Source organism: Dipodomys spectabilis, unplaced genomic scaffold (assembly GCF_019054845.1).
Source record: "Dipodomys spectabilis isolate Male_0828 unplaced genomic scaffold, ASM1905484v1 ptg000297l, whole genome shotgun sequence".
Taxonomy (NCBI): domain Eukaryota; kingdom Metazoa; phylum Chordata; class Mammalia; order Rodentia; family Heteromyidae; genus Dipodomys; species Dipodomys spectabilis.
The window spans coordinates 1,316,463-1,338,257 of record NW_024870974.1 but is presented as its reverse complement, the minus strand read 5'-3'; the positions used below and the strand labels follow the sequence as shown (position 1 = coordinate 1,338,257).

Here is a 21,795-nt window from a genome sequence, read left to right as displayed (position 1 = left end):
TAAGGAATGGAGGGCACAGTGAATATTTTTGTGCCAGTTCCGGGGCTTGAGGGCTTGGGTGCTGTGTCTGGGCTTTTGAACTCAAGGCTAGTGCTCTACCACTTGAGCCAAAGCTTTACTTCTGGCTTCTTAGTACTTAATTAGAGATGAAGCTCACAGTCTTTCCTGCCTGGGATGGCATTGAGTCATAATCCTCAGATCTCAGCCTTGTGAATAGTTAAGATTACAGATATGAGACTTTGATGACATAAAAAAACTTGCCATCACTTTCAGAAGTAAAATGTTTCAAGAAAAGTAAGGCGTTGGCAGGTCTGAAATTCAACATTCCCTGCAGCAAATCTTCTAGAACATTGCACCTTAGAATCAGCTCAGCCCGTCTGCTCCTGAGATCTCTAGTTGATAACATTTACCTCAGCAAGGTAGGACAGGAGAGACATGATTTATACATCAGGCATCAGTTTATTGGTTACGTAATGGGAGACTTCGGTCATTATTCTGATCATTACCCAAATTCAAAGAGCATAACGAATGGACCAGGGACAAAGCTGTTTGGACCCTGCTGTATACACTCTTGCAAGACTGCTAACATCATTTTTTTTCTGTTGCCTAGAAGTAGATTGATGCTCAGAAAACTGCTGACTCTGGATCTGTCTGGCAATAATGGGATGCTGAGCGTCAGGGACAGAGAAGAGTAATGCTGTTCTGCATATGTGGAGGGGGAAGTTAGCCAGTGAATGGAAGACTTGTGGAACTGGACAACTAGAAAAAAAAAATAAACCTATGAAGAGGGGGAAGAACAACAGATGTGTGCTGTTGTGACAAAGAACCTGGATACATCAACTTAAGAGAGAAAGAGTTTATTTTGGCTCATGGATTTCAGAAGTTTCAGTCCATTGTTTCTAGAAAAGAGAGAGACAGAGATGGTAACCGAGAGGTAGAGACAGAAAGAGAGAGACAGGGAGAAACAGAGGCAGAGGGAGGGAGAGAGGAACAGACAGAGAAAAAGAGGGAGAGAGACAAACAGTGAGGGAGTGGGGAGCTGGGAGCTGTTGGCTCATGCCACTAATCCTAGTTACTTAGGCTGAGATCTGAGGATCACAGTTCAAAGCCAGCGTGGGCAGAAAAGTCTGAGCCTCTTATCTCCAATTAAGTAGCAAAATGCCAGAGGAGGAGCTGTGGCTCAAGTGGTAGAGTGCTAGCCTTGAGCCACAAAGCTCAAGGAGCATCCAGGACCATTCAAGTGGCAGGATTGGTGCAGGTGTGCGTACATGTATGTGCACACACACACACACACAATGTACATGTACATGCACACACACACACACACACACACACACGAGGTGGGGAGGGAAAGGCAGAGAGAGAAAAAGAGATACAGAGACAGAAAAGATAGACAAAGAGGCAGGGAAAGAGGAGAGAAGAGAAAGAGATGGCGATAAAGAAAGAGATAAAGGCAGAGAGACAAAAGAGGAACAGAGACAGAAGGAGGGGGAGAGAGAGGAGAGAAAGGGGACTGGAGATACAATATTTCCTTCTGTGGCTGGGCACCCCCACATTGATCTACTTCTTCTAACTAGGCCCCGCCCCCCCCCCAAGCCCAGTAAACCAAGACTCTACCACTGAAAAAGCCCTCCTGGTCCAATCACACTCCAGAAGCTCTGTCTGTGAATCCCATTGCTTGGGGGCCAAGCTGTCAACACAGGGGTTCTGGGGAGGCATTTCAGATCCAAACCATAACAGCCACCTACACCCAAAGGCGAAGGGTCTGAACCCTCCAATGCCTGGCTTCTAAGTGAAAGAAAATGCTACTGCTGATTACTTGGCCTTGTCCTGATTTGGTTTACCTGTGTCACTCGAAATACAAATCACCAGTTCAAAAATGACAGATGCCTTAGCGTTTGTGTTGTTAAAATTCTAGTTATGGTGATAATTACCCCTCAAAGAAGAAAACTTTGAGACATTTTTTATTCTGTTTCCTACTTCCAAGAATGTCTGATTTTTTTTGTTCATGGCAAGTTTAACTTTATTCTCAATATATTGAGAATTTGTCATATAGAGTTTCAAATGTTATAGAGGAATCAAAGGTTTTGTTAATGATATAATGGTAAAAAAAAAAAATCTTGGTTTTTTATTCTATTAGTTTTAGCAAATCCTAAATACCTGAATAACAAGTATTGGCAAATACATCCAAGAATTCTACCTAAATTTATTTTTGCTGAAGGACTAAATGGCAATACTTTAAAGATCTTAATTGGCTTTATTCTGACATTCTAGAACCAGGGAACACTTTTATGAATAAAAGAGAATAAATAGTACAACAAGCCAAGACAAGGAAGTTTTCACTGGCCAAAAAAAAAAAAAAAAGCCAGCACATTGCATAAATCTATAATTCCAGCTCTTGGGAAGCTAAGGCAAGACAATCATGAGTTCAAAGCCAGTGTAGGCTATGTAGTGAAATTCTGTCTGAACAACAACAAAATGAATAGAAGTTGGTATAGCTTATGTGGTAGAGTTCTTGCCTAACAAAAACACAAGGTCTTATGTTCAAACCCCAGTACCACCAACAAGCAAACAAATAAAACAAGTGGTTACTGTTGGGTTTTTTTCCCCCAGGTTATTTTGTTTCCCCAAACAGAAGGACTTTTGATATCGTGCCAGTTGAAACTAGCTGGTAGAAGAAACTTGGCTGTTAGCTCGAAGCCTGACTTCTAGGAAGGTCAAACAATTTGGATCCAGCTTAGTGAGTTTTAATGACTTTGCTTTGATATTTAGCTTAATGTGTTAGGGGTCAGTGCAGAGCTCAAAATGTGAGCTCAAAAATGTGTCTTTCTAGGGGCTGGGAAGTTCGCTCAGTGGTAGAGTGCTTGCCTAGCATACCTGAGGCCCTGGGCTTGATTCCTCAGCACCACATAGAAAAAACCCGGAAGTATTGCTGTGGTCAAGTGATAGAGCACTAGCTTTGAGCTGAAGAGCTGAGGGACAGCACAGCACCCAGGCCCAGAGTTCAGGCCCCACGACCGGACCCTCCCCCAAAAATGTGTCTTTCTGTGTTTTTTTTCATTTTAATATTTTTCCTACAAAACTAACCATCAGGAGCTGGGTACTGAGTAAAGGATTACTTGAGTTCAGGAGTTCATGAGTAACATAGTGAGAACAATTTAAAATAATAATTCACAAAATACTAATCAGCAAATTAATAAGATAACATTGTGACATAGCTCACATCCACAATTGAATTATACCCTTGCATCATGAAAAACCAAGGTGCATACATCTCCTAAAACCAGACTTTTTAAGCCTACAAGCCCATATTGCAGGAGTTCCACCTTTTAGATCCAGTCATTGGCCCTTATATACTAAATAAAGAGACATGGTAAAGGGCAGAGGAAGAGTTAGCACATGGCATAGGCATAGTACTTCAGTGTATCTTCTTCCTCATCTACCTTAGAGATACAAACATGAGCTTTAACTTTAAATAACAAGTGGGGAAAGGGGAGAGAGGCACACGTAATTATTAAATAGTCTTAGTTAAATTATGGCCTGGGTGATCGATACTTCAGTCCTGTTTTGGGAAAAGGGTTTGGAGGAATTGTCATCTCTCATCACTGGTGGTGATAAAGAAGTCCTTGTGGCCTGTTCTGTGAATGTTCGATTGTTCCTTTAGGTTAGCTTTGGTCCCTTGCTGTAAAGGTGTTGTTGATCAGCTCTGTCCCTCTCATACCCAAGGTGATTGTGAAATGCCTACAGAAAGAAGACTTAGAGAAAGACAGGTAAACTGGAGGTCAGGAGGCCAAGCTTGCTCTCCTGCTTCTAGGAGTCAGTGCTTTTTTTGTTAAAGCAGCTTTGAAGCAGGGGCTAAATCTTGGGATCTGTCATCTAGCCGCGGTGCCTTTGGGATGCAGAAGGTGGAATGGACAACCAGTGTCCATGGATAGTAGTTAAGTCACGGTGGGTGATGGCTATGGGGAGTCGTGTTTTACACCCTCAGATCATGAAAAGCACCAAGACATTCTAACCAACATTTAAATTCAAGCCAAAATAAACTAACCAACCAACAAATATATAAATTCAAGCCAAATACCTACTTAAGACAGTTTATTTTTATTTTTTTAATCAATTAATTGTTTTAACTATTTGCTTGTCCTGGGGCTTGAATTCAGGGCCTTGGGCACTGTCCCAGAGCTCCTTTTGCGCAAGGCTAGTGCTCTACCATTGAGCCATAGCACCACTTCAGGCTTTTTCTGTGATTTATTGGAGATGCAAGTCTCCTGCCCAGGCTGGCTTCAAACCTCAAACCACAATCCTCAGATCTCAGGCTCTTGAGTAGCTAGGATTACAGACATGAGCCCCAGTGCCCGACTTCTTTTTATTTTTTTTAATGTATGTATAACCCCAGTAGTGGGGCTTGAACTCATCCTTTTTCTCTTGCTTGGCTTTTTCCCTTCAAGACTACCACTTGAGCCAACTTCTACTTGTGTCTTTTTGCTGGCTATTTAGAGATAAGAGTCTCATGTACTTCCCTGCCCAGGCTGGCTTCACACTACAATCCTCAGGTCTGAGCCTCCTGAGTAGCTACTATTATAGACATGAGCCATCAGCCCCCTTTCTAAAAACAATTGCCTTCTTCATGCCAGGTTCTGTGACAGGGAAGAAAATGTTCATATTGCATAATAGTCCAACCTAGAACTAATAAATGTTCAGTTTCATTAGGTACAATGGAAAGAGCCATAGCCTGAGGTCTAGAGGCACCTTGACCTTCACCTGTTGCAATGACCTTTGGATGCTTCCCTAGCCTCACCCTGGGGTCAACGGTCTTATCTCTTCACCATATCTAAATTGCACTGCGAGCAGGGAAAACTGGTTTTTACTTTTGAATCAGATATAATCAGCAATGGTTGAATGCATTTTTAAAAATGACTTAGAAAAACTGTTTAGGGAAGTGAAGGTGTGGCTCAAGTGGTAGAGTGCCAGCCTTGAATCGAAAAAGCTAAGCAAGAGTGTGTGAACCTGACTTTAAGCCCTAGTACTGATACAAAAGTATAACATGGGCTGGGAAGGTGGCTCAGTGGTAGAGTGCTTGCCTTGCATGCATGAGGCCCTGGGTTCGATTCCTCAGCACCACATAAGCAGAAAAGGCTGGAAGTGGTGCTGTGGCTCAAAGTGGTAGAGCGCTAGCCTTGAGCTGAAATGCTGAGGGACAGCGCCCAGGCCCAGAGTTCAGGCCCCACTACCGACAAAAAAAAAAAAAAAAAGAAGTATAACATAACATAAAATAAATAATACAGTCCATTTCTTTAAAACAGAAAGAAAAGAAAAGGAACCATTTTGGACATTGTCATTGGATGATGGATGAGGGATGAGGGGGTACCTTCAGTTTCCCAGTTTCTAAGCAAAAATCACAGGTCCTCGAGAGCCACATATGAAAAGTATTTTGGGGAGAAGCATCATTGTGGCTCAAGTGGTAGAGTGTTAGCCTTGAGCAAAAGAGTTCAAGGATAGCACCCAGTCCAAAGAGTTCAAGCTCCAGGACTGGCCAATTAAAAAAAAAGAAAAAAAGGAAAAGTATTTGGGGGGGAAAAGGGAGGAGGCCTTATAATATCCTTATAATGATAAGGATTGCTCACAGTAAAGGTTTATGTAAGTATAATGGGATAAATTAGAAGAGATAGTATTAAAAAGAGAGAGACACTACCTTATGTTGGAAATGAACTTTAAATTAAATTTAAGGGGATGGGGGTGGAAGGTCACCACTCCCCATACAGAAATGGGATTTAAAGATTAAAATGGCAAGGGGGTAACAATGTTGGATGAGGAATGGACTCAGTACCTTACCTGTAACCAACCCCTCCATAGAACACCTTTACAATAACACAAACAAAAAGACTAACAATGGCAATTCCAATCCATAGCCTTTATACAGTCTGAGCTGTATAAATGGTCCCTGGTGGGTGAGTTGGGTGAGCTGTTACCTAGGCTCAGCTCATGCCCTGGGAAAATAGCACTTTCTTTTGCCTGATTGTGGTCTTCTAATTCCCTTCTCTTTTCCCATTATAAAGAGTTCACCGCTTTTAATATCTCAAAAAAGACAGTGTGGAGAATCCCTTTATAGAACCTATTCTTATAGTTTAATATTTAAAAGTAGGGAGAGGGAGTTCTGATGTCTGAGTCTGGCCCTTTTAATATTTCTTAATTTTGATTTTCCATACCTCCTCATCTATCTACTCTACTTTAATCTTGATGCTTCTGTTGATGAGCATTCCCATGTTGATCTCTGTTCTCAATCAGACTGTGGTCCCATTCTCAATCAGACTGTGGTCCCAGGCCAGCCTTGGAGAAGAATTCTGATTTGAGGTTGTGACATGGTGGGGGAAGGGGTGTGATGGAAATTCACTTAGATAAGAGACTAGTCTGGTTTAAACTCAGTTGCTGCTGACTCAGCACTTTACCTTCTGTAGCCCAAAGGTCAACGTGAGGATTCATTGATTTGGCTGACTTATTACAGGAAGTGGTAGGAATCTCGCCAGAAATTTGGTGAATGCTGGAGGGTGGGGATGCAATCCCGCCCCTTGGCAGTTTGGACCTGGACAGACAGTTGGACAATAAAGCTAGAGAGAACCTGAAGGAACTGGGAGGGTAAATCCTCTCTCTGAGGGTGTGGCCTCTGGGATGAGACGTGAACTGCCAGAAGGAGATTCCCTTGGAAGAATGTGGCAGAAATGAGTTCTGAGCAAGCAAAATGGCATTTTCATGCTATTCCAATTGAATTGAGAAGCCTTTGAAGTTTAAAGAGAAGTAGCACAGTGTGTGTGTGTGTGTGTGTGTGTGTGTGTGTGTGTATAACTATAATGCTGTTGATGCAGGGATGATGGATCTGGCAGGCACCATATTGGCTACATGGTGGATGGTAGGAAGTTGAGTCTAACTGGCGCCATCTTGTCTTCATGATGGAGGCATGCCAGAATTCCTAGAGGAAGGGACAGGGACTTGAGCAATAGGTTACTGGACCTGCAAGTCTTGGTTAGTGAACTCTTAAGCTTCCTGTGACCCTGGACCTTGTCCGGAACCTATTTAGGTCTAGATCCGCTCAGGCGCCATTTTACACCATGCCTTGTGCTCCTGTCCTATCTCCTGCCTCTCCTCCGGTCTCCACAGTGTCCCATTTCAGTTCTCCATTGGAGCTGATCTGGTTTATTGGTATTTTTTTTTTTTAATGCTCTTTCTTTCCTCTCCTGCTATCATGGCTCAGTTTTCTAACAGTGTTAAGTATATTTGCGGGCCTTTGCAACAGGAGTCTGCCTGCAGATGCCAGCTTTCTAAGGAAGACTCTCAATTTGACCCACCAAAATGTAGCTTCTCTGTATCTTGCCAACTAGATTCACCTTACAACACTGTCACTTTTTCAAATCAAGGACTTTGTAAAAAAGAATGACAGAAAGTTTGCATTACACATTAATGCAGGACACTTTTCTAGTAAAAGAATAATCCTTTGCTCTTTGACTATTCTAACCTTTGTCTTGTAACTAATAATAAGCTAGGCAGCTCTGAAACATGACTTAACCAGGCCGCTTTCTAAAGGCTCAAAAAACAGAGGGGCAAGCCCGACCACTGCAGGATAAAAAGCAACACAATCTCCAGCCCGCCCTAACCCATGTTGGTGAGTGAATTTTTCCCCATAATACTCAGGTAACTATGACTTATATGTTGGGTCTGATCATGTAGTACAGTCTCCTTTAAAAGTGATATTATTGATGAGATTTGTGGGCTAGGCTATGTAAGACATAGTGTAGCTGGGCTGGGAAGTTGGCTCAGTGGTAGAGCACTTGCCTTGCATGCCTGAGCCCTGGGTTCGATTCCTCAGCACCACATAAGCAAAAAGAAAAAAAAAAGCCGGAAGTGGCGCTGTGGCTCAAGTGGTAGAGCGCTAGCTTTGAGCTGAAGAGCTGAGGGACAGAGCCCAGGCCCAGAGTTCAGGCCCCACAACCGGACCCAAAAAAAAAAAAAAAAGACATAGTGTAGCAAGATGGAACAATTACTCATGGACAGGTCTAGAGCAGGCCACAAATAGCACCAAATTCCTTCTCATAGATTTGGAGGCAGCATGGTGTGTGAGTGGCAGCTGGGGTTTATAATAACTAACTCACAGCCATACTGGACAGCCTAAAAGGACAGCAAATAAAAGACATCTGGCTAGGAAGGCTATTTCTATCTCATTCAGTTAAGGAATGACTGTCTTTGTTTCGGTGGAACTCTAAAGTACAAATAAATGATCTTTTAGAAGTCAAACTAGGAAGGTTTTGTACTTAAGGCACTTCTAGAATCAGAATGGGGCCCAAACTACTTTTCACATACCCCTTTTAGAGTAAAATAGACCTGCTCTGGAAATATCAAAGTTAAAAGCAATATTCAGTGCAGCCATGATGGGAAATAAGCATACACAACGAACATACAGCTGGACTGTTTTTCTGCATATACATATACAAAGGGATGAGCAACCTCCTTGGACAGGGACTTTGGTTTCTCTATAACAGCTTTGTTATTTTTCTTTTTCTGACCTGTCACTGCACAGTATCAGCAAAACATAAGATTAGGATGGGGCAGAGGTGGCTAGCAGATTAGCAAAGTCACATGGCTCCTTTCCAGAAATGCAGAGTTGTTGATGCCTATGTGTCTCATACCATTCCCCCTCTCTCCCCCCACCATTAAGAACAAGCAAATGATTCATTGTGGCCAATGAGGGTAAGGGAAAAGTAATGTCTGTGCTTTCCAGGCTAGGGAGATGAAAAGGCCAGTGTGAACTCCTTATACTCTGTCCTTTGGCAGATACCTTAGCGGCGTAAAGAATGCAGCATTACAGGACAATGGAAGCTTTAACCCTCAACTCACTGCATAGAGGGGGATTGTTCAAGAGTTCTCCAACAAAGAACATCCACTTGTGATAGAGCCTGAGGGAGAAGTCCATTTTTGTTGTCTTCTGTCCAGGTATATTAGTACTGTTTGTTTGGGAAGTTAGATCAGCATTACTCATACACAGCATAATTAGCCAATTGTGGTTGGCCTGTGGGCAAATGACATATGGATGATATCAACTGTAAGTAACTTCTCACAGAAGTGTGGAGCAGGGTTGATCCTTGTGATCTGTTGGGATCAACATAGGTTTGCTGGAGGAGTAAGATGAGCTGGAGAGAGGGAGAAGACAGGAAATCAGGACATCCAGGCAAATGCAGAAAGACAGCAATGCATGATGAACTGCAGTGCATGACTACGAAGAGACCAATGTGAAAGAACATTCTGGAAAATGATCTTTAAGTAATTGTACCAGGGAAGTGTCATGAATGAAGCAATATATGAAGACAGTGCCTCTTGATTTGTGCTTATATTTCTTAATTTTGTGGTATATGCAATGAATTCTTGACTAAATTCTCCCCCACTTCCTCCCTTCATAGTCTATCCCTCTCCCTTTGCCCCACGCCCCCCTTTGCAAGTACTGGTTTCTTGGTGCTTACTCTGTTGGACTTTGACTTAGTCTTTCTAGAACTCTCCACAGCATCTATTATAATTCAGTGAATTCATTTGGAGCTGCATGCATACCACCCAGTGAGTTCACTTACAAATTTACAGGCACATTCTTCCTACTAGTAATGAGAGAAATCATGCAACCTTTGTTTCTCTGAGTCTGGCTTACTTCACTTAATATAATTCTTCCCAGGTTGTTCTATTTCCTTACCAATGGTAGAGTATCATTCCAAAGCACATTTTGAGAATTTGGGAGAAAACATGGGGCTTTAAAGACCATCCCAGGCCACATGAACTTGTCAGCAGATGGGATTTACTGAGGGTGATGCATAGTGCATTGACCATTGAAAGATGCTGTTAGAAAAAAATTGATGAGATAGGAGAGAGAGAGAGAGAGAGACAGAGAGACAGAGAGAGACAGAGAGAGACAGAGAGAGAGAGAGAGAGAGAGAGAGGTGCTGGAAGCCAGGTATATCTTCATAAACATCTCCCCAGTGATCTGTTTCCTCCCACTCATCTCCTAAAGTTTCCCTCACCTCCCAAAATAGCACCAGGAGCTGAGGGCAAGCCTTGCATCCATGAGCCTGGGAAGGGACATTTCCTATTCAATCCAGAACGAGCAGCAGCGTGAGTGACATTTTCCTGTGACTCCGAGGGGCAATGTTGATGGCCATAATGCAGTTCAAGTCTCTACTTCCAAGGAAAACAGAACCTGAAGACAACTTTATTTGTTCAAGTTAATGTGGTCATAAAGAAAATTTCAAACTGTACAGCTAGTACTAATAAATAATAATGGAAAAAATACAGACCTTTTCCTTTTTTTCCCCTCAGAAGAGACCCTTAATATTCCCTATGTGGAAATATAGGTCTATTAGAATCGTGTGTGTGTGTGTGTGTGTGTGTGTGTGTGTGTGTATGTGTGTGTGTGTGTGTGTGTATATATATAAAACTGGATCCAAAAATCATCATGACTAGTATAATTCAGTTGGACTCTTTGTGAAGTAAACGAACACTCAGGGAGATCGTCTCCCTTCACCTACATTATTTCTGCAGATACAAGAGGAGGAAAGAAACCCTTGCCAAGAATTGGGACACTACAAGATAAAGAGGGATGGGATAACAATGATTAAAAACAAATATACTTATTGCCTTACCTATGTAACCGTAACCACCCCCCAGCTCCTCACCTTTTCAATAAAAACAAACAAAAAAAAAGAATTGGGACACTACAAAGGCTGAAATGTTGAAGGGATTAAGTATTTCAAGAAATTAAAAAACTCTCTCAGAGGAGAGAGCTATTATTTAGTACCTGGAGAAGATTTATAAAGCTAATTTTGTAATCCTTAGAACAACAGAAACACAGGCTACATTGTTATGGTTATTTTTCCCCTGCTGCTTCTACATCCAGCTGCTCTGTCTTTGTGTAATACTGCACCTTAGGGAACCCAACAGAAAAAAATCACTCAAAATTATAGGAATAATAAATTTGTTTTGTTTTGTTTGCTTTCCTGGTGACCTTCAAGCTTTCTACATATTGAGAGGCTTATATACAGGTTTATATACAGGCCTGAAGGAGTAGTTGCATTTCTTCTAATGCCTACACTTTATTGTTCATAAATACCTTTTGAGTCAATAAGTATTTGTAGAGCGATTGACTGAATAAATGACCGAATGGATGGATGAAAGCAGCCCAGAGTTCTCTTCAGGAAGATAAGAATATGTAACATGAACAGGATTGAGAAGCTTTAACACCCATGGAAAATGGGGATGGAACACTGTGGTACAATCAGCCTCGAAACAGAAAACCAAAGATACAAGCCTGCAGGTTTATGGATTTTTTTTTTGTTTGTTTGTTTTTTGGGTCCGGTCGTGGGGCCTGAACTCTGGGCCTGGGCGCTGTCCCTCAGCTCTTCAGCTCAAGGCTAGCGCTCTACCACTTGAGCCACAGCGCCACTTCCGGCTTTTTTGCTTATGTGGTGCTGAGGAATCGAACCCAGGGCCTCTGGCATGCAAGGCAAGCGCTCTACCATTAAGCCACCTTCCCAGCCCCAGGTTTACAGATTTTTATTCTTTCTGGAATCAGGCTTGGGATTTACATTTCTCCTAATCTTAGAAAAGTGTTCTTTCTTTCTCCTTTTGTACTTTGCCTCTCTCTTTCTTCTCCTTCTCCTCTTCTCTATGGAGTGTTTTCCTGCATTTTGTCAGCTACTGGACGAATGTATCATTAGACAACCAACAAAAATTATGTGGCATGATGAACCTTTTCCATTTTACAATTATTCCTAGGCCAGGTGCTGGTGGCATACTCCTGTAATCCTAGCTATGCAGGAGCCTGAACTCTGAGAATGGAGATTTAAAGCTAAACTGAGCAGGGAAGCGTGTGAGACTCTTATCTCCAATTTACCAATAAAAAGCCAGAAGAGAAGCTGTGATTCAAGTATAGACCACCAGCCCTGGTTGAAAAATCTAAAGGAACAGTATCCAAGCCATGAGTTCTAACCCTAGTATGGGCATAATAAAATAAAAATCCCAAGAAACAAACAACAACAATAACAAAAGCCTTCTTACATCTAAAGCAGTTTTTCAGCATTTAGGAAATATTTTCTTAGTTTACTTGGTCCTAAAACGGATTGGACCTTTTCAAACAGTTGCTGAAGCCAAATAAATGATGAGCAAATGGAACACAGGCATGGAAAACAAAACCGATTGAACAGGGTTACAAAGAACAAAGCCAATGTGGATTTAGAACTCACAGGGAGCCAAGTCAAATATGGGGGGGGGGAATGCCCTCTCCTTTTCGATTCCCAACCTGTCTGCATTGGAAATGTCTACATTGACTTTGAGTGTGTATAAAAATGTGTTTAAGAATGTACCAGAAAGGGATGACATTGTTCAAGATGTATTTGTATTCATAAACGGCTTTGTTAAATAGCAACTCTTCTGTACAACTACTTAAAGATAATTTTTTTTATTGTGAAAATACTGTACAAAGGAGTCACAATTACGTGGGCAAGATAATGAGTACATTTCTTATCAAGCATTGTAGCCTCCTCCTTTGTTTCCCCTTCCCATCCCTTCCAATCCCCCCCCTCCCCCTTAAAGATAATTTTTAAAAGTCATACAGGAAAAGAAAAACAGAAAAGAAGAAAAAGAATAGCCCGGTGCCAGTGGCTCACACTTGTAATCCTAGCTACTCGTCTAACATCTGAGGATCAAGTTTTGAGGCTGGGGCAGGAAAGTCCATTAGACTCTTATTTCCAATTAAATCATAGAAAAAGCCAGAAATGGTTCTGTGGCTCAAAGTGGTAGAGCACTAGCCTTGAGCCAAAGAGCTCAGTGATGGTGCCCAGGTCTGGAGTTCAAGTCTCAGGACCAGCAAAAACAACAAGAACAACAAAAAAAGAACATACCAGGGAAACTGATTCAGATCTTTCTCCTTAAAGAATAAATGGCCTAATGTTTAGATTCAACCTCATCCTCTGTGAATCCTCCTTAACTGATTACATTAATCCAGATTAACTGATAAGAGTCAATAGGTCATTGGGCAGACAAACAGTTGCAGTAGGAGGTTAACTGTTGAAAGCTCTTTTGGAGATGGTCCAAGCACCAGATGAGACCTGGTGTACGGAAGGACCAGTTTCCCTCAGGAGTGTGTAATTAACAGAAAAAAGAGAGCTACAGCTAGGTATTCACTGTTTTGGTGAGTCTCCAGCCACAGGAAGAGGAATTAGTCAATCTGTGAAGGCTCACAGGTGTTCCTAGAATTAAAACTTATTTTATTTTATTTTTGTGCTAGTCCCAGGGCTTGAACTCAGGGCCTAGACACTGTCTCTGAATTTTTGTGCTCAAGGCTGGAACTCTACCATTTAAGCCACAGTTCCACTTCTAGCTTTTATTTATTATTTCTTTATTATTATTATTTTTTGGTCATGGGGCTTGAACTTGGTCTGGGTGCTGTCCCTCAGCTCTTCAGCTCAAGGCTAGTGCTCTACCACTTGTGCCACAGTGCCACTTCCGGTTTTCGGGTGGTTAATTGAGAGAAGAGTCCCATGGACTTTCCTGTCCAGGCTGCCTTCGAACCAGGATCCTCAGATCTCAGCCTCCTGAGTAGCTACGATTATAGGTGTGAGCCATTGATGTTGGCTTGATTTTATTTGAATTCAACATTTCAGGCACCTTGAATACTTTACCAGCCTGGATTATTTTATCTACTTGCTTATTCAATAAGTAACCAATCAACATTTATGGAATATCAAAAAAAAAAGAGCACCCAGTATTGGACTTCATACCTGAAACAGATGCTAATAATAGACATTATTGGAAGCTCTGGGAGATGTGGTATAGGACTGACAGTAAAATGGCTGCCTGTTTGTAGAGCACATGGGCAGCCAAGATGGCGCTGGGAGAGAGTAGAGTGGGCAGAGCCCCGTTGACCTTCCGATCAGTGCGGTGAAGGCTCAGGTGCATGATAGGGTGTGACCTTGACAGTGATTGGTTCCTCTTCCTCCCTTGCTATGCCACTGCCCTTTTTGGCTTTAAAAAGAGCTGCTCTCTGTTAATAAACGAGTTTTCTACCTGCGGGATTTGGCTCCCCGCTGTGTCTGATTATCTCCCGGGCTGAGGAAGGCTGGGGAACGGGTGAGCGCCGCACTTACCTTTCCTCCACCCGTCAGTCTGTCTTTTGTGGGACGGACTAAGACCCATCCCCAACACCTGTTGTTGCCACTGGCCTGGACTTAGAAAACTCATCAGAGGGCGCAGTGTTTTCAGATTACTTTATATCTAACACCCAATGGATGTGGTCTGTTTTCCCTTGCCCATTAGAAAATTAAAAGGCAGGGAAGTATTTAAGATAAACAGAGTAAATTTATTTGAAAATGAAAGCAAGGCCATGAAGGAAAGTACCTAGACTTTCAGACCCTGTGGGGCCCCAAAGAGGATCCTCTTGGAGGGTGGTTATTATAGTACAGGGCTCCTCCCCTATCTCCTCCCTTGATTGCTTGATGGCTTGTATACACGTCACTCCATACTCCTTTCATTGGTTGAGTAGTCAGTCAGTCACCTAGGACATCATGAGAAGACATGTTTGAGTGGGAACTCACAGCATGATGGAAGAAGCAGCTGCCTTTGAGCAGGAGCCTGAAGCCTGATGGGAACAAGAAGTACCATGATGGCTCCGTGTTACTTGGCCACATTATCCTTTACCTAACAATTCTCCTCTCTCCCTCCCCCCTCTCAATTACCCAACATTAATTAATCTAGAGACACCCCTGTCCCGCCCACTCGGTTGCCTTGATGGTCACTGTAAAGGGGAGACAAAGGAGAGTTTTGAAGGTCAATGATGTCCTGCTGTAGACTTGGTCTCCCCTGGCAGTGAAAGGAAGCACAGCACAGCACTGCTGCAAAGGGAGCAAGTATCAAATTATGAAAGATCATGGGCTTCTATTTAGAAAGTCCTGACAGTGTTGCCCCTAGATGTGTTCGGTACACATGCTGGCTCTGCTGTCCCCTTCATCCCGCAGTGCGCGTAACCTCTGTGACACAAGACAGCCCGATTGGCTGACTCTGATGGATATGGGGCCCTTCAATTGGTGTAGTCAACTTTCATGAGTTGGTACTAAGGGACTGTGGCTAGAAGGGGGGCGTCTCGGACACACATGTTACACACACACACACACACAAATTATATATAAAGGGAATGTGTCTGTCTAAATCCTAAAGCATACTATAACCCAAAGGCCTATTATTTTCTCTGCGTGGTCAAAGTATAAGGTCTGGGGATGAGATTACTGTTTTTCTTCTAGATGAGCTGAGCTTAGGGAAATTCATATATGTGTACTTATGTGAGATTTTTTTTTTCAAAATGCTTCCAGTTTGACAGATTTTGTGTGCCTTTTCTCAGTTGGTTTTCTTTTCTTTTCCCTAGTACTGAGGTAAATTTGATCCAGATTTTGTCCTTTGTTTTTGAAACACGCATGAAAACATTTCACCCATCTAACATTTAGTGAAATGTCAGATGATCTTTCAATAAAAAGGAGGGGAAGGGGGTGCTCAAAAGCTCAATTGCAAGGAGCTGATTTGCCAAATTTAACCACTCTCAGATCTCAAATATTTTAGTTAGGATTGCTGCAGAATGCAAAGTTAATAAATACAAGATGGACCTATAATTTTGAAAAACATACCTCTCTCCCATTTGCTCTTTCGTGGGAAAACGACACAAATGTTACACTGTAGTGGACTGTTTTGCCTGTAAAATTTTTTTCTCTTCCTGTTATTTGTTTAGTTTGTAATTTAGGATGGTTTGAGGGAATATTTTTCAGTGTGCTCCATGGAACACAAACCTCTTAAATGGTAACACACACACACACACACACACACACACACACACACACACACACACACAGAGATAGTCCTGTGAAAAGTAGTCCATAATGTTTCCTTTCTGGGAATCTCTCTGTGTATTACCATCTGGAAGGGGAAAAGGAATGGAGAACAATAAATAAGTTTATCTAGCCCAGTGTTGCCTGTTCTGCCAGCAAAACTATTAAAACCCATGGTCTGCAATGCCAAATATTTCAGAGTTATCTAATCTTTGAATAGTTCTTTTTCAGAAAACAAAAGCAGTGTAATGTTGTCTATGGTATAATATCCATAATACATGATGTCAGACAATCTAAATAAGCAGGCTCAACTTTTAGTTCTGTTGTTGACCTTATGTGACCTCCAGCAATTACAAACCCCTAATTGTCAATTTTATGGTCTTTAAAATAGGTCTGACCAATCACACAGGGTTACTAGGAAGATTTAAAAAAGCAAATTATTCATTTGCATTTTATTTGTTTATTTATTTATGTTGTTTGTCATGGGGCTGGAACTCGGTCTCGGTGCTGTTCCTGAGCTCTTTTGCTCAAGGTGAGTGCTCTACCACTTTGAGCCACAGCTCCACTTCCAGTTTTCTGGTGGTTAATTGGAGATAAGAGTCTCACGGACTTTCCTGCTCTAGCTGGCTTGGAACCACCATCCTCAGATCTCAGCCTCCTGAGTAGCTAGGATTACAGGGTGTGAGCCACCAGCACTCAGCTAAAGTTATTTTTTATGTTGTCTTTAAATAGTTCTACAAAGGAGTTTCAGCATGTTGATTTATGAGTACAGGTTGCCTGGAATATAAAAAGTTATGAAACTTCTATAATTATCTGTGGATTGGTACTATTGGAGATGGCTTGGGTATTTATCTCTAGGCTACCTAAAATATAGAGATCATTAAGAACCTCCCTCAATTTATCACTAGGAGTGTATTTGGAAAAGAAAAAAATGTTCCCCAATACACCAGGCAAAGTCTCAGTTTCCCAACCCCCCGGAGAACCACCAGACCTTGGAATAAGGACAAAATGAATTTTGAAGTTATCCACAAAGGAACACACAAAGTAGCAGCCAGCAGAAATTTCTTTAGCAGAGGAAGGCAAAGTGGGGTGTGAGGAAAGTGGGAAACAGCGACAGAAGGTGGAGTATCAGAAGGTGGGGGCAGAGGGCTCCAGGAGTGGTCTTCATCCATTGTATTTACATCTCCTAATCTGGCTGGTCACTGGGGATACACGGTTATCTAGCAACTTCCCAATTACCCTGTTTGATATTATCACCTCAGCCTCCAGGCAATGGGTCTGGGTTAGCTTAATACAGGGTCTTCTATTCTTCACCATCTTTGTTTAGGTATCTATTCTTTTCACTTATTTCCAAGCGCCAGGCAATTTCTATGGTCAGATATAATTATTCTTAGGGAAATTGTATTTCATTTAACATCGACACTGGAAGGGAGGATGATGGGAAGAATGTAGAAATTTTCATTCATAAAAAGTTGCATCTGTTTCTTGGTGTTCTAGTGATCTGTCAGCCTTTTTTCCTGTTTCTGTCTCAAAAATGCAGTCAGCTTTGTTATATATACATATGCACGTGCACACACACACGCATGCATGCACACACATATCTGAATTTCCCTACTCTCCTTCAGCCTTGTCATTCAGATGCAATAATTTTGCACTGGTAGTGGGTCTCCCACTTTTCACATCTAGCATCTTCTCCAAATTACAACATCAAGGTCTATGGAAGTCAATCTCATTTGGATGCAAGCTCCAGAGACGTAGTTTGCCTCTCTGGTCTTTCTGTCCTTTCAAACTCTCTCTCTCCCTTTCTCTTAGTTATTTTTATTATTTATTTCAGCTTTTCTATTGTTCTGGCTCTTTTTTTTTTTTTTGTCTTCCATTCAGCATTTTCCCCAAACAAAATGCTTTCTGGTTACCTGGCTCAGTTTTACTAATTCACCAATACCACCAATATTTACCAAATACCTAAATGGTCCTTGAGTTTAAGAAACACCTCAAGCACCCAATTCCAGCATCTGACTTCTGCAAAGGGCAGAGTTGGAATGTTTACACAATATGGGGAAAAAGAATGAAAACACAGCTAATTTTGCAAGAGACCTGACAAAACCTCATTCTTTCTTTCCTTCAAATTCTTTATTGTGATTAAGTGATTACATAATTCCCCAAATTTCACAGTATTGTGAGATAGTGATGCTTAGTTAAAGTCACAAACACATTCTGACTTTCATGGGGCCCAAACCTCATTCTTTAGTGGGGGTGGGGGACAGAGAAAGAGAGAGGGGGGGAGAGAGAGAGAGAGGAGGGAGGGAAGGAGAGAGAGGAAGGAAGGGGCAGAGAGAGAGAGAGAGAGAGGGAGGTTATAAACACAACAGGAAGAATCCATAGACCTAGTGGCAAAGGTTGAGCACACCTCTTTACCAAACGCTTCTCCTTGAAAATTGCTGACAGCTTTTTTTTTCTTGGCAAAAGAAAAGAGAGAGCAAGAGAGTAAGCGAGTGCAAGAAGAGAGTGAGAAAGAGGGAAGAAAAAAAACAGAGGGGCGAGAAGAGAGAGAAAGAGGAGACGGCGAAAGAGCGAGAGAGCGAGAGAGCGAGAGAGCCAGAGAGAGAGAGAGAGAGAGAGAGAGAGAGAGAGAGAGAGAGAGAGAGAGAGAGAGAGAGCGAGCCCTCCCATTGGCTGATAAGCTGAGCACTGTTTTATATTTAACTCACTCCAGCTCAGGAGGGCCGGGATAGGAATCGGCTGTTTATAAAGGAGAGCGTCCACAGAATTCTGGCCAGTCTGTTTCCTCCACCTCTGCTACTTTTGGAGATCCCCCCCCACACACACCACGCCACCCTCCTCTGAGGAGAAGAGACCAGAAAAGCAGCCAGAAGGCGAGGTGTGGGAAAAGCAGGCAGGCTGCCAAAGAAGAGATTCCTTCCAATAGAGAAGGAGGGAAAACAAACAAAAAAGGAAGTCTGCTGCTGACGTGGGTTAGTTAAATCTAGCATCTTTTGTTTTGTTTTGTTTTGTTTAATGTGTCCCCTCTGCCTGGGGAAACAAAAATGAACTTTGCCGAGGAAGAAGGCTCCAAGCGCTACTGCATAAAACCCAAACATGTGGCCATCCTCTGCGCCGTGGTGGTGGCGGTGGGCTTGATCGTGGGACTTTCCGTGGGCTTAACCAGGTCGTGCGATGCCAGCCCGGGCCCAGCCCCGGCTCCGTCGGCCCATCCTCCCACCGCCAGCCCTTCGGATCTCCCGCCCCAGGACCAGGGCGTGTGTCCCGCCAGCCTGGATGAAAGCGGAGCGTGGACCAACTTCAGGCTGCCCGACTTCGTGCGCCCCGAGCACTACGATCTGGAGGTGAAGCCCGTGCTGGAAGAGGACACCTACACGGGCCGCGTGAGCATCGCCATCCACCTGAGCGCGCCCACGCCGCACCTGTGGCTGCACCTCCGCGAGACCCGCATCACCCGCCTCCCCGAGCTGCGGAGACCCTCCGGGGAGCAGGTGCCGGTCCGGCGCTGCTTCGAGTACAAGAAGCAGGAGTACGTGGTGGTGGAGGCGGGAGAGGAGCTGGCGCCCACCGATGCCAGCGGACCCTACGTCCTGACCCTGGAGTTCGCGGGCTGGCTGAATGGATCCCTGGTGGGCTTCTACCGGACCACCTACACCGAAAACGGGGAAATCAAGTAAGGATCGCGGGGTGGCTTTGCTCTGGCGGGGGGGGGACCCCCCTCTCCCCCCCACGACCCTGCCTTGCGTCCGCTTCTGCCTTCACTGCCTGGCCTTATCCCCCCTCCCTCCCCCGTCCATCTTTTAATTGCTACTTCCTCGGTCTGACCTGTATCTACCTTGCTTTCAACTCTGCTGGGTTCATCCAAGAAGCAAGCATTCTTTTTTCAAAGTCTTTTTCAAAGCTCATCCTAAGATTTCAAAGTACCAATGAAAAGTTCTTAGGGAAGAAAAAAACAACCTTTCTTTCTCTCCCTCCCTCCCTCCCTCCCTCCCTCCTTCCTTCCTTCCTTCCTTCCTTCCTTCCTTCCTTCCTTCCTTCCTTCTCTCTCTCTCTCCTTCCCTTCTTCTCTCCCTCCCTCTTTCCCTCCTTTCCTTCTTCTCTTTTCTCTCTCTCCTTCCCTCCATTCCTCCCCCCACTCTTCCTTTCTCTCTTAGCGTTCTCCACTCCAGGCTGGTATTCTACTATCTGAGACCCATCTCCACTGCCCACCTTTCGGTGGCTCATTGGAGGTCAGAGTCTCTCTGACTTGTCTGTCTGCCCAGGCTGGCTTTGAACTGGGACCCCCAGATCTCAGCCTGAGTAGCTAGGATGACAGGTGTGTGGACCATTGGGTGCCTGGCGAAGACTGTGTCTTTTTGTTTGCTTTACTGGTATGGTAGACTTACAGGAAATCTTCCCTGAGCCCTTGCATTATCAGTGGTAATATGGGGCTAAATGTTGGTGCCGTTACTCATTAGGAGAGTAAAGAAGTAAATACATGTAAATGTATGCCATACACACACACACACACACATATATAGTACTTAATCACAGCATACATATATACATATACATTTATATTTCATCTATTTATCATCTATCTATCTATCTATCTATCTATCTATCTATCTATCTATCTATCTATCTATCTATCTATCTATCTATCTATCTATCTATCTATCTATCTATCTATCTATCTATCATGCTAGCTGGCTCACATTTACATGAATCAATGAGTATTGCCAGAACTGTGGTAAAGGTGTAAGGTGTCTTACTGAACTCACAAAAATGTTTACACTTGGAAATGGCCCTTGCACCTGGGAGACGGCTACACTACCTGAGCTGTCACTGAACCTGAAACTGCTTTAAGTTCTCTCTACTTGAAGAAGAGGTAAATGATTAAGAAAGATTAGTGCCACGGGTCAGTAGTGTAAGTCTGGCAGTCAGCCTTTTCCTCTCTTGTTTGAAACAGCAAAGCAAACTTTTTGGTTAAAATTCCTCCTACTGTTTGTGATGGAAAACCAGAGAGTTAAAAAACAATAGCCCTTCATGACTGTCTGGTACGCTAATTTGAGCAGAAATTCACAGAAAATATCTGGCAGGATCATGCGCATATCAATCTTAAATCATACTGTTGCTAACAAGTTTATTGTTTCTATTCTATTTTAAAATTACATTGTAGGAAACATAATTTTTACCCAAAATTTCACAATCCAGTAGTAAGCCTAGTTAACATCAATGCAATCAACGTTATAAGTGCACTATATTTGCTTATCTATGTGACTTTTAAGTTTGATAGATCTTAAGCATACCTCTTATTGTAAAATATTTACCAGAATCTGATTTTAAAGATTGTGTAATAGCCAGTGGCTCATGTCTGTAATCCTACTTAGGAGGCCAAGATCGGAGGATCACTGTTCAAAGTCAGCCTGGGCAGGAAAGTCCATGAGACTTTTATCTTCAATTAGCCACCAAAACATTGGAAAGTGGAGCCACCTCTCAAGAGGTAGAATGGTAGCCTTGAGTCCAAATGCTCAGAGACAATCAATGCCCAGGCACTGAGTTCAAGCCGTAGGACTGTCAACCACGCACACGATTGTGTGATATCCCTGAATTCCCTATTGTTGGGTATCTGAGTTACTTCTAGTATTTAATCATTATAAACAAGACAGAACATAATGGAATGTACATCTATATGCTTGTGTCTGTTCATTTCCTTGGGTTAGGATATTGCCCTAAAAATACAATTGCTGGGCCAAAGTACATAAAATACCAAGAAACTTGAAATATTTCATTTATTTACAACATGAATAAAGCATAGTCAATGAAGAGAGCCATCCATGTATTCATCATTTAGGGATAGCCTTTCTTAATGTATTTATTAAAATTTTGGACACAGGTAAACATGACATTATGTTGTGTG

At 42.7% G+C, this 21,795-nt stretch overlaps 1 protein-coding gene across 1 annotated transcript in view; it reads left to right on the top strand.

Annotated features, from left to right (window-relative positions):
* Window positions 1-18,686: 18,686 nt before the first annotated feature.
* Window positions 18,687-21,795, top strand: part of LOC122127057 (glutamyl aminopeptidase) — an 82,840-nt gene continuing 79,731 nt past the window's right edge. The window contains exon 1 of the mRNA XM_042701567.1: window positions 18,687-19,566. Within this exon, the coding sequence (XP_042557501.1) occupies window positions 18,938-19,566 (629 nt within the window). The 5' untranslated portion in view covers window positions 18,687-18,937. The remainder of the gene's footprint in view (window positions 19,567-21,795) is intronic.